General features: G+C 34.9%; 1 protein-coding gene across 1 annotated transcript; it reads left to right on the plus strand.

Moving 5' to 3' along the window:
* Positions 1 to 804: 804 nt before the first annotated feature.
* On the plus strand, positions 805 to 4,825 carry LOC132564711 (glycoprotein-N-acetylgalactosamine 3-beta-galactosyltransferase 1-like). The gene is made up of 5 exons (XM_060229346.1): positions 805 to 880; positions 1,777 to 1,889; positions 2,214 to 2,294; positions 3,370 to 4,037; positions 4,433 to 4,825. The coding sequence occupies exons 1-5, from the start codon at positions 846 to 848 to the stop codon at positions 4,592 to 4,594; spliced, it is 1,059 nt and encodes a 352-aa protein (XP_060085329.1). The 5' UTR covers positions 805 to 845; the 3' UTR covers positions 4,595 to 4,825.
* Positions 4,826 to 14,488: the final 9,663 nt, after the last annotated feature.

Raw genomic sequence — 14,488 nt, forward strand, 5'->3', positions numbered from 1 at the left:
GTTTACATGTAAAACGTCTTATTCTGGTGATACTGCTATTGTTAAGTAGGTAGAGTATACATAATTCGTATGCATGGAAATAACTCTTTAACACAATTATAAATACGATTAAACTTTATTCAAGTCGGATACATTTATGCAGACATCAGCTCACTAGAGCTGTTATTGTGACAAACAATAATGTATATTTTGTATTGATAACAACAATGTATAAAATCAGAGTAAAAAACTAGTGTAAAATCATTAATCTCAATTATTGGGACTTTTTTTGTTGAAATATATATGTATAATATACTGAGCTGTTAAAATCAGTATAATTAGGTTTATTTAACTATATTAATCCCTGAAATCAAGTGTCCACAAAAAATGAGTGATTTTGCAGTATATAATTACCTCAGGATTAGATGGCAAGAAATATCAGATTATTATGTAGTTTATATCTATAAACACTGTGTTCCTATAGATAAGGATTAAATACTTTCTAGGACAGGTGTAATTTGCTTGTATAGTAATCTGACAAAAGGGAAAATTTTACAGAATATATGCTAATATAGTGTGATTTAAAAAGAGTGTTATCAGGAACTTCAAGCAAGGTAGAAAGCTGTCTTAGACCATACTCCAAGGAGTTTCAAGAAATTAATTTCTATGGTGATCTTCTGACTACTAACACTTGAACTACAATACACCACAGCACTAATTCTGAACAAGTTTCTTATTTATCCTATGTCGGGTGTTGCTAGTCCTGTGATTAGTGAAACATTCTGAAAGTGTAACTTTGATTTTGTGTATGTATTGTGTATTTATAGGCTGCCATGGATGAGAAGCTTGAATGAAATGACGGGTAGATGATGAGATACAAATCTAGAGACATGAAGAATCGGTATGATTATCAACTCTCAGTGATTTTTCATACCCTTTGATGGGTCTGAGAAGAGATGTATGCTCTTCAATAAAATGCACTTCAATAATTCAACAATATTACACATACATTAATTTTATTTTGGATAGGAAAACATGCCAAAAGCTAACCAGTATATCAATTAATTTCCAAAAAATAATTCAAAATTTGAGTCAAGAATTCTAGCTGTGTGTGATTTAATCTGCGATCAAGATAATGAATATTGGTCTTAATTGGTATTGAATCATATTTTAGCAGTCAAATAGACTTTGCTGGATTCAGTAAGATTTTTTTTGTCCTATTATCATTATATAAAGAATAGGCCACTTAACAATGTAAGTCAGTGGGGTCAGGTAACAAGAATAGTTACCTCATTTTCAATAGGTCATGGTATAAATCCAATTAAAAAAGAAATGATAATCAAATATTGAAAAGTCAAGATTGTTTTAGTACACAAATGACTACATGACATGTGATCGCAACCAAAATAAAATTTAATGATTCGTGCAAATTTCTACCATTTCTACAATTTGTTGACCAGACTCAAATTTAGACTTGCCCTATTGGTCCAGCAGTAAGTCTGTGGTGCTAACACATCAACTTTGACTCAAAGCCAGGCATTGGGTTTATTACTGGACATTTGAAAACCATTTGTTAGTAAGTCTATAGTACGTACTGAACAGCAATAGATATATGGTTAAGCTTATCACCAAACATGTATATTAATAGATCTGTATTTTACGCAGGAATTAAGATTCTATTCCGAAACAAAATATTTATATTGATATTTACAATGAAATTTTCCCAAAAAATTGTCATTTTGTGTGAACTGATGTTATTTTCATTGATGTTACCTGTCTTAATTTGATAATTTTCAGAATCAAACATTTTCTGTGGAAGCACAAGCCATTTTGGAGATTATACCTACGTAACTTTGTCATCGTGACAATTATTGTACTGTGTTCTATCTTCATCGCCTGTCTCAATGAAGGTAAGTCTGTACCTGTTGTACTGTGTTGTGTCTTCATCACCTGTCTCAATGAAGGTAAGTCTGTACCTGTTGTACTGTGTTGTGTCTTCATCGCCTGTCTTAATGAAAGTAAGTCTGTACCTTTTGTAATGTGTTCAGTCTTCATCACCTTTTCAGTGAAGGTAAATCTGTACCTCTTGTACTGTGTCCTATCTTCATCACCTTTTCAGTGAAGGTAAATCTGTTCCCATCGTTTTTGCTGCACTGTCTTATCTGTGCTAAGCTCGTGACATTTTATCACATGCAAAATAACTCAACATTATAAGTCTGTGTCTGTGTTTACAGATTTTACATCAAAAGTGAGAGGCTATGTGTGGAGAGTAGACATAAAGACGCTAGCCGAGCAGTATAAAGATGAATCATCACGTAAGTTGTACAGTTTACCTGTCAGTAAATAAGACGTCTTCTCTTCTATTTCAACTTGTTTTATTACATAACTACATTATTATCAGTGTAAAACTGTAACACCCAGTTCATAAAATTTTACTATATAAGTAATATTGCTTGGTGGAGATTTGATTGACTGTCGAAGGTTCCAATTATTTACATTGTGACGTCATGGCTTCGTGGCATCATACCCTGTAATGCCAACAGAGAAAAATATTTACATTGTGACGTCATGGCTTCGTAGCATCATACCCTGTCATGCCAACAGAGAAAAATATTTACATTGTGATGTCATGGCTTTGTGGCATCATAATGCCAACAGAGAAAAATATTTACAATGTGATGTAATTTTTTTTGTGGCATCATACCCTGTAATGCCAACAGAGAAAAATATTTACATTGTGACATCATGGCTTTGTGGCATCATACCCCATAGCACCAACAGAGAAAAATATTTACATTGTGACGTCATGGCTTCGTGGCATCATACCCTGTAATGCCAACACGGAAAGATGTGACAAGCAAAGATATTATTGATTAGATTTTGGTATCATTCTAAGAAAATCTGTAGGGGTATAGAGCCAATGCCGTTCTTTTCGTAGTGTTCCCTAGCTTGGATACCTCCAGGTATGCAGGGAAATTGAGAAATAGTGGTAACTAAAGGGTAATCAATCGCCACAAGTCCTGGGTACCAGAAGAGTATAGTCCTGAAGAAGCCCACATGTTCAGGCGAAACCAGTAGATAGATTGTAATATTCTTCTGGTAACCTGGACTTGTTGCATTTTAAGAAAATGATTATTTCATGAATATTTGCTTAGTACATACCTTAGTCATACCTTAGTCATAAACAGAATTTTTCATTCATTTCCATTTATGATGAGATTTATGATCCTTGTTACAAATTTTTCATTTTACCTCCAGAGGCTTGGTGAAATGAAGAATTCTATGGCTTGTTTTGTAGATCTTGTATACTATTGTATAATCCTCTTTTTATGTTGTATATAAAAAGTACTTACATTTCCATATTACTTATCTGATATACTATAATTTCAGTTTACATAGACCAGACCCATGCCGACCATTTATTCCACAAGGTCAAAGTACTGTGCTTTATTTTGACCACCGAAGGAAAACTGGGCGGAAAGGTTCAGATTGTCAACAACACGTGGGCGAGACGCTGTAACAAAGTATTATATGTCTTGTGTACAAAACGTGAATCCCCTGATCTTCTGTCCACATGTTCTGTTGGTGAGAGTAAATATCACCTAACAGGTAAAGTCCGGTTTGCTATCAGACATTCCTATGAACATTATATACAGAACTATGACTGGTTTTTAAAGGCCGATGATGATACATATGTAATCATGGAGAACCTGCGATATTTATTATCAAACTATCCCACCAACAAAGCTGGATATCTTGGCTACCACTTCAAAGTACACATGAATCAAGGATACATGAGTGGCGGGGCTGGCTATGTTATCAATAGACAGGCCCTTAGACAGGTGGTTGAGCAGGGATTCCAACAAAACGGTTGTCTCGAAGACGGTGGCGACGAGGATGTAGAAATCGGTAGATGTCTTCAGTCATCCAGTGTACAAGTGTTTAGCTCACTGGATAAGTTTGACAGAGAGACCTTCCATACAGATAAACCTTGGCAGCATATCTGGGGAATTCCACCTGGTTACCTTAAGTTATATTCCAAAAATGGAGTGGGAAAGGTAAGACTCTTAAAAAGGCAGATTTTCGTACAATTAACGGTATTCTACATCATGTGTGCATGCACGAACACTGTTATATTGCTTGCCTCATTTATCTCGGGTAGACTCCCCGAAATACCACAAAATCTCTACATTTAGTATACAAAATTAAATTCCTGACAATTGTGAACATGGATGACCTAATTTTGTTTTCCCCTGTAAAAATAAAGAAATTATAGACCTTATGGAATTTTTATGACTTCGATAGGAAAATTGAATGACATACACCATTAGTGTCTATATATAGGCATGAAAACAATGAAAGAATTAAAACAAAAATATTTAACCTACAAATACATTTACATAATTTTGAAGGTAGGAAGTAGGGTACATTTTATTGATACTGTTATTTACAGGGAGCTGAGTGCTGTAGCCAGTTTACCGTTTCCTATCACCATGTCGATGCTGCTACCATGGCGTTTATGGAACATATGCTTTATAGGACTAGTGTGTATGGACGAAATGGACTAACAAACGCTTCTGATGTCTTTCCGCCACGATTTCACCGGGCCGGTTGAAATAAGTCATTGCCACTAAGACTGGCCATGAAGTATTTCACTTCCTTCCTCCTAATTGTAGAGCAAATCCTCTAATGTCATTCCCAGAAAAATACCACAGTTATATTTAGAATTAAGTACAAAATATGGAATTTCAGATATTTTCCTACTTCTCATCTCTTCAATTATTTATGTTTTATTAATTCCAGGAAGATCTGGTCAATCTGTCAGAAAATATCCAGAAGTAAGACTTTGGAAAGATTTTTAAGTAGCCTGACAAATAGCTATTTGAGTGTTTCATTTTAAATTCAGCATTAATGTTAAAGAAATTAATAAAATTTGTCCTCCATTTGGGGATAGGACAGTGAGATCTCATCACAAGGGGAAAGATTTTTAAGTAGCCTGACAAATAGCTATTTGAGTGTTTCCTTCTTAACAATTTTCCCAAGATAATTGAGACTCCCTTATGTGATCTGAAAGGGGATGATATTGATAAGTTTTTAGTACATCGTAAACTTGTGATATGAAATATTGATATTCCAATAGGAGAAAGCTATAAAGGATTTTGAAAGTATTGATGAAATTATGATCCAGTTGTATCTTTCACGTATGTTGTAGTTGGAGTGTCGTTGATTAATTTTATTACGATGTGTATAGTTGATATGACAGGATTAAATTGTAATCAATATGTTTTCAGCTCCCATGGCAACAAACCTATGACTTATGTGATAAGATTGAACATTCCTTTTGAACAACTTCTCATACAAAACCATAAATCCTTGAAAATGAGGTATAACACTACAATCAGTTTCTAGCTGGATATATAGTAAATGTACAAATATTTGCAGTAGTATTTTTTTTAGCAATTTTTGAGCTTAGAGTTTTATGCTGACATATAATTGCACTACTTATGACTTCTGTATATTCACAGCTATTGCTAGTGATATGCAGATTCTCCATTGTGCTAATTGCGTAAAGTGCATTAAAATTTGATTGCACAAACTAAATTAATTGGTTTTATTGTGGCATTGAGCTACCAGAAAAAAATAATGCAGGTACATACATGTTAATGTTTTGAGTTTAGAAAAATGAGGTAGAAAGACATATTTTGTTTCCAAATCAGATATTTTAGAGGAATATTTTTCTATCAGTATTGTTTATCATTATCTATATTTTATCTATATGGTAGGTTTTTATGTAATTGATACACCCATGTGCTTTGTGATGGATATATATACCGGGTACTGATGTCTCTGCCATCATGTCTCACAGAAGCTTATAGATTAGGTTGTTACAATACCAAGAGGTCAAGGTCACAAAAATAGGTTGTGAATATATCACATGATATTATTGGATGTGATAAAAGAAGTTGTGTTTCTATTGTATTATAGACAATCAATAATGCTGGTCACAACATTTCATTTTTTATGAAGATTTATGGCAACATTCAAGATTGATAAAATAAACCTCACAAATCTTGTGATAATATAAGCTGTTTTCTTCATTGTTTTGTCATGATGAAGGAACAGAGTCAGCATAAGTTATTTTCAGTATGGGTTCACACATCAGCATTAAAAAGTTCAGTATTTCAGAAAGTGTATCTATAAGTGCTGCAGCCACCAGATTTGGTAGATAGTTTTTGGTGGTGTACAACTTCAGTCAGAACAAAGGTACAGATCTGGATAAACTGTTCAGATTGACTCAATATGTTGTACACACCTTCAACAAGCATTGTTATACAAGATAATGTATTTTTTCATTCTATCAGCATTTTTACTCCATTACTTGTATTGCGGCACTAGTCATGTTAGAGTCAAAGCCACGATTGTGATTTACGTAATTTCACTGATTTTTCACGTTGTTTTAGTATTTTAATATCATTTTCAAACCACATGGCTTTACAATCATTTGCCTTTGTGTACTATTTGCTGTTACCTTCTCCTAAACTTCATAGGATAATTTCCGTTTTTTTATGGGTTAATACAAAAATATGTCTCTTTTTGATAAGAAATAGATGCTTGAAAGTATGTGTGTGTGTGTGTGTGTGTGTGTGTGTGTGTGTGTTACCAATGGTTTTTTTCACTACTTACATCTGTATAATTAGGTAATGGTATTTTTGAAAAGAAATGTGAGACAATGTTGGACCATAGGAAGACCTGTAACCTACTAACCAAGAAGGTTGAAAGGGTATGGTGACATATTTCCTTTGATTGATGAGTTCTGTTCTTTGATGGAACAAGAAGCATATGAGGTACATAATCTGTTGACATCATATATCAAGGGAGATAACCAATGTAAATATATAGTTACAGCATTAACATTTTAACATAACTGATTGATTTATGTGCCCCTGCCATAAGATGTTGTTGGGGGTGGGAGGGGGGAGGGGGGGCATGTTACCTTGCCTATGGCCATTGCATCTTGTCATGTCCTGTTTTAGCCCAATTCGATGTAACCACCTAGCCACTTCATTCGTTGACAGATTTTGGTCAAACTTTATACAAATATCCATTATGAGTATAGTATGAACAGTATTGTGCTTCAGTGGCCCAAGTTCAAGGCCAGGATCACCCTTGCTATATGTAAAAACATCATCAGCCTGTTTAATTTCAAAACTTAGCAACTTCATTCTTTCATGGAATTTGTGAACTTTTATGCAAAGATCAAGATTGAGTTTTTGGACATTGTGTTTCAGGGGTCAAAGGTCTTTGCTAAAATATTTTTTTTTTTACCTAGACACCAGAGAAAATTATTCCATACTTATCAATTTTTTTTCTGCATTGTGTATCATGATGTGATTGTAATTTCTATATATGCTGTTTGTGTTTGTCTGCATTTAGGGGAGTAGCCCATTTTTGTTCTTGTATAGAGAGAACACTCATTTATCTGTGTGTAACAGTTCTATAATAATTATTATATAACTTAGGTTTATCTTGTACCTGTATAGAGAGAACCCTGATCTGTGTGAGTTCTATAATAATCATTATATAACTTAGGTTTATCTTGTACCTGTATAGAGAGAACCCTGTCTTATCTGTGTGTAACAGTTCTATAATAATTATTATATAACTTAGGTTTATCTTGTACCTGTATAGAGAGAACATTCATTTATCTGTGTGTAACAGTTCTATAATAATAATTATATAACTTAGGTTTATCTTGTACCTGTATAGAGAGAACACTCATTTATCTGTGTGTAACAGTTCTATAATAATTATTATATAAATTAGGTTTATGTTGTACCTGTATAAAGAGAACCCTGTCTTATCTGTGTGTAACAGTTCTATAATAATCATTATATAACTCAGGTTTATGTTGTACCTGTATAGAGAGAACCCTGACTTATTTGTGTTAGTTTTAAAATAATGGCCTGCAATATGTTGAAATATTTGTAAAAAAATGCAGTCGGTTTAATCTAAAATGTGAAAAGTAAAAATTTTGGTTACTTTTACTCTCTGTTTTGTTATAAGCTTAGCCTACTCACAGCACAAAAAAAAAAAAAAAAAAAACAACTGATACGGTGATTCTTGTCCTTCTTTTAGGTCATCTCACTTGAAGGGTCAGGATGACATATAGCCATGTGTTTTGTCTGTCATTGTGTGCCATCTGTGTGCGCTGAGCTTAACTTTTTATTCATTGACTTGTTCTTAATTACCAACATCCACAGGGTGCTGATATTGGGCCTCCTTCATGATGGGATGATGAAGGGCTACAAAGGTTTTTAATATGAATGACCTTGACCCGCTTTAACGTCACATGAATCAAATATGTTTAAATGTATAAACAACTTCTCAATAACCAGAAGGCCCGGGGACTGATATTAGGCTTGTAGCATGATGGGATGAAGGGCTACCAAGTTTGTTATATGGATGACCTTGACCCGCTTTCATTGTGACAGGGGTCAAATATGTTAAAAAGCGTTTGCAACTTCTTCTCAAGAACCAAAAGGCCAAGGGTCTTGATGTTGTGTCTGAAGCATGTTTTTTCAACAAGCAAAATGTTCGGAGTAATGGCATTTGTGTAGTGCATGTATAAAGAAATGATTTCAAGTGTGCACGAAAATGTCTTTTTGAACCAACCAATGTCTTCTGTGTGAGCTGTAGTTAAGTTTAGGCCACCATCATCAGATAGAAGGCTATTCAAATCGCCCTGCGTCTGGTCCGTTGCTAATTCTTGAGAAGTACAGGATGGATCTTTCTCAAGCTGCATATGTAGGTTCCCCTAGTTATGCCCGTTTGATTTCGGGATTGATCAAATAAACAAAATGGCCGACAGGTGGCCTTTTTGGATTTTTCAATGAAATTTGTTATCCTTGTGTTTTGTATGGATCTCTCTTAAATTTCATATGTTGGTTCTCATGGTCTCTCGTTGTGCCCACCTAATTTTAGGACTTATCAGAATAACAAAATTGTCGACAGACGGCCATCTTGGATTTTGTTTTTGAAAGTTTGTATCACTATTTCTTAAGAAGTATCGTATAAAGCTTTCTCAAATTTCATGTGTATTTTCATTTGATTCCTAGTTGTGCCTGTTTGATTTTGGTACTGATCAGAAAAAACAAAATGGCCCACAAGCGGCCATCTTGTATTTCTCCAAATAAAGATTGTTAGTGCTATTTCTTAAGAAGTACTGAATGGATATTTCTCAAATTTCATACGCATGTTTCCTTTTGTCTCTCCTTGTGCCAATTTGATTGTGGAGACTGATCAAAAGAAACAAAATGGCTTCCAGGCGGCCATTTTGGATTTGGCAGGTAAAAATTATCATTGCAATTTTTGCAAAGGTGTGTCCAACTGTCTTAACTTTAAGAGCAAAACCAGAGATGAGAAAAGAAGGGAAAAGATCCAGCTACCAAAAAGCGAATAAAGATCAAACAATGGTGGGCGTCAAAATCCCTCCGCGATCTCCTGTTATGATCATTCTGTTATTTGTTCATAAGCATGGACGAGAAAACGATTAAGAGTTTGAAAGATATTACTTGGGTATAAAGAATAATTTTGTTTTTCTTTCCCGTTCACAAATGCAACCTATATTTAAAGACGTTGGCAATTCTTCTTATCCTGCAACAGTATTGAAAATACAGAATAACGTAATTTCAACGGTTTTTTGGGGGCTATTAAATCGATGCACGTCAAAATAACTGCTCCGCGTGATAATATAATGCGCATACTTCAGAGGAAGTATTAAAAAGCAACTTTCCAAATTTTCGAAAATAAATTAACAAGCAAGTAAGGTTATTTAAAAAGTGAATGATATTTTTGAATGGAATGTTTAAACAAATCAGTAATTATGTCGAATTAATACACGTGCTAAAATTCTGATGTTTTCCGTCACTGCTGAATACAGCAAAAATTTATGTGGCAGGTGTATTCCGAAAACAGCAGGATGAAAAATGCTGTCGTCAAACTTTGAATTTTTAATATCGATGACAGTTCTTCTAATTACGTGCTCTGATCACGTGTTTTTTATCATAAACATATAGGTCTGGTCATGAATTTAAACGATTGAAAAGCCAATAGGCTTGTATGAATTTTTTTCTCACTTCATGTTATATCAATCATGTAAATCTCTATAATCTGTGTACAATCGTGAGCAAGGATTTATCAGCTCTTTTTGCATTGAAATGAAACCTTTTATATTTGGAAATTGGAAGCGTAAATGGTTCATATTTTTACTATAAAATAAAAATGTTTAAACCTTCTTGATCTTTGATGCATACATAAATACATAAATAATTCGACGTAGGAATGACAAACACAACTCCGAGCTGCTGGAGTTGAAGTAGGCCTGTCGCTTCCCTCTCGTGGTTTTCACCTCCACCAGTAGTGATAATTCTGGTGAGGCTATAGAAACCCTTCAGTCTCTAGCAAGACACTCTACCTCTAGATTGAAGGAAAAGTCCCACTAGCTAAAGCTAGATAGGTGACAATGAGTTCCCTCAACTTCATCAACTTCTTGTATCAGTAGGAACCTTTGATTTAAAACATACACTTTGTATGAACTATGAACTAATGAAAATGTTATTGGTTACTATCGTATAAGGTACTTTAAAAGATTGGGAAAAAACCCCAGTTAATTGGATAAACAAGGAAGTTATTGATAAGTTGTTAGGAAACCAGTATTAATAACTGATCATCGATGTTGAAATCTCAACCCATCTCTTCGAACATCGAAAATATTCAACCAATCTATGAGTGCTTACTACTTTAAATCTTCAGTTGCCGATCACCGTGCATTGTACTGCAAGAAATGCATATTTCAAAGACCTTGTCTTTAACCTTCATCCGCGTCACCAATCACTAAAGATTATATGCCATTCCACATTGACATGTCGCTTCCCTTGTTTCTTTGCTTCAATACAAAGCGTCTATGAGTGTCCTCGACACTCTAGTTTTTGTAATTACTTAAACCAAATTGAGATTTTCGTGTCGGCCAACAATGGTTGGAGTTACAGGCATTTAATGCCCTCCAGACAGATTATTTCTTTGAAAAAAAAAAGATTATTTCTTTGCTCCAATCAAATAATTACAAAGTTTACCTTTGAACCAAAGTATTTTTTCGGATCCGGTATATCATGTTATAATAATAACTGCTTTATGTTTTCAGATATATGGGTTAAATATTGCTCCAAATGAGTTAAATATTACTCCAAATGAGTTAAAAATAACTTAAAATAAGTCAATATTTATGGGAGCTATATTACGTCTCATAGTGCAGGCCAATCGGTATCTGGTGCACTTTATAAACATGATTTCTTATATCACCTTCCAATCGACTGTATCACACACCTATCCCTACACTCTCCATGTATCTTTACATACAACACCAGTCACATACAACACTTGTCACATACTACACTTGTCACATACAACACTCGACACATACAACACCCATCACATAGTACACTTGTCACATACAACACCCATCACATAGTACACTTGTCACATACAACACCCATCACATAGTGCACTTGTCACATACAACACCCGTCACATACAACACCCATCACATACAACACTCGACACATTCAACACTCGACACATACAACAGTCGTCACATACAACAGTCGTCACATACAACACTCGTCACATACAACACCCATCACATACAACACTCGACACATACAACACTCGTCACATACAACACTCGTCACATACAACACTCGACACATACAACAGTCGTCACATACAACACTCGTCACATACAACACCCATCACATACAACACATGTCAAATACAACACCTATCACATACAACACCCATCACATACAACACTCGACACATACAACACTTGTCACATACAACACTCGACACATACAACACTCGACACATACAACACCCGTCACATACATCACTTGTCACATACAACACCCATCACATACAACACTCGTCACATACAACACCCGTCTCATACAACACCTGTCACATACAACACCCATCACATACAACACTCGTCACATACAACACTCGTCACATACAACACTCGTCACATACAACACCCGTCTCATACAACACCTGTCACATACAACACCCGTCACATACAACACTCGTCACATACAACACTCGTCACATACAACACTCGTCACATACAACAGTCGTCACATACAACACTCGTCACATACAACACCCATCACATACAACACTCGACACATACAACACTCGTCACATACAACACTTGTCACATACAACAGACGTCACATACAACACCGGTCACATACAACACCTATCACATACAACACCCATCACATACAACACTCGTCACATACAACATCTGTCACATACAGCACTCGTCACATACAACACTCAACACATACAACACCTGTCACATACAACACCCGTCACATACAACACCCATCACATACAGAACTCGTCTCATACAACACCAGTCACATACAACACTCGACACATACAACACCCGTCACATACAACACCAGTCACATACAACACTCGACATATACAACACCCGTCACATACAACACCAGTCACATACAACACTCGACACATACAACACCAGTCACATACAACACCAGTCACATACAACACTCGACATATACAACACTCGTCACATACAACACCAGTCACATACAACACTCGACACATACAACACCCTTCACATACAACACCAGTCACATACAACACTCGACACATACAACACCAGTCACATACAACACCAGTCACATACAACACTCGACACATAAAACACTCGACACATAAGTATCTTTTAAACCTGTTTCAATCATTGCAGTGATCCTTTTACAGGGGACCGTCATATTTGTTTCTCTATTGTTGACCGCGTGCCCAATTACCAGGACTGTAACAACTTTAATGATCTGCCTTTCAATAGACTTTAGATAGACCGAATGACACATCGATACTGTGATTTTTCCCGCCCTGGGAAGGTAACTGTAAATCTGAACAACAGTTAAAGGTATCACTGTCTGTAATAGAGAGAGGATAAATGTATATTCTGTGAAAACTGTTTTTTTTTCTGTAGAACAAAATAACAGATACAGAATAACTTGTCCATGTGGACTTCATATAAAATATGCTTTCATGGCATATCCTTGGTAAAAACTATACAATAAGTGTTTATTGTAATATTCCAAATACTACGTGTATATCTGTGATATATAATGGAATATATACTGGATAAGTGATATACATACAATACTTTATCCGGAATAAACATTATCATAATGACCAATGTGGCTAGAATACTATATAAATTTACCTTTTGTTACCATGGTGACGACACCTTTGGTTGTATATAGAGATTGGTTATATAGGTGAACTTATTTAGATTGAAATCTCTAGAACAACACTTTATTGTCTAATTTTTTTTAAACATTTGTTTTGTCTCATCCTGAACGGCACAAAGTAACCTTTTGTCAGTATATAAGATAATGATATGTTTAAGATGAACGATTAGTGATAGGATAGTCAAGCTAACAAAGACGACCATTGCATTGGTAAATGTACACCGTTTCATGCACAGGCTAAATAGAAAAATGCTTCGATTGTCACTATGGCTGGGAAAAGACAATGGGAACAAGGAGATTTAACAGAATACCTTGGTGGAATGCACGCACGTTGTGAAAAGGGTTTCGGAACCGATCACCTTGGATCTCGCTACTGACCCGTAAGGCTTTCAAAGGACTGATTGTTTATAGAAAATAACAAAGAAACCTACTATGTCAACGACATTATAATCTTGTCTCAAAGTCACACACTTTGTTGTAGGTAGTAAGTAGTTGGCTATATACGTACAACTTACAATGTTAGCGAGTAATTAAAACTCCAGTCCAGAGTATAATTTACGTGAAATGCTGTGAACTACTAGCTTTTGAAAATTTAGTAAATTGTTTACCTCTGTAAATAAAAATAGATTAAGTTCCAATGCAGATGCATCACAGATTATCTTGGAAAATCAAGCTGGATTTAGGAAAAAATATTCCACCATTGATCACATTTTCTCACTTCATTCTATTATGCAATTATTAATTAATCAAAAGAAAATGCTTTATTGTGCATTCATTGACTTTGAGAAAGCGTTTGACACGGTATGGAGAATAGGTTTATAGAACAAGTTAAAGGAAAATATGATAAATGGAAAATGTTTTAAAATTATTTTTAATATGTACAATGGAATAAAAGCAAAAAAAGTTAATAATGGTGAATATTCTGAGTCATTTACCTGCACCGTCGGTGTTAGACAAGGCGAAAATATGTCTTCGTTCTTATTTTCTTTATTTCTGAACGATTTAGAAGGTTATTTAGAGGAAAATGGTGCTGTGGGACTACCCAAACTGAGTACAAAGTTTGAAAATGATCTAAATACGTATGTTAAATTGTTTGTATTGTTGTTTGCTGACTACACGATTTTGTTAGCCGAATCTCCTACTGACTTACAGAAGGA

This window comes from Ylistrum balloti, unplaced genomic scaffold (genome assembly GCF_031769215.1).
Source record: "Ylistrum balloti isolate Yb309-2 unplaced genomic scaffold, AGI_CSIRO_Ybal_v1 Utg369680, whole genome shotgun sequence".
Classification (NCBI taxonomy): domain Eukaryota; kingdom Metazoa; phylum Mollusca; class Bivalvia; order Pectinida; family Pectinidae; genus Ylistrum; species Ylistrum balloti.

Excerpts from the sequence above, each read along its gene's own strand:
- LOC132564711 (XM_060229346.1), top strand. The coding sequence starts at position 846 with ATGATGAGATACAAATCTAGAGACATGAAGAATCG. Across the intron at positions 2,295-3,369 it reads GTATAAAGATGAATCATCAC|TTTACATAGACCAGACCCAT; the intron begins GTAAGTTGTACA and ends CTATAATTTCAG. Across the intron at positions 4,038-4,432 it reads CCAAAAATGGAGTGGGAAAG|GGAGCTGAGTGCTGTAGCCA; the intron begins GTAAGACTCTTA and ends TGTTATTTACAG.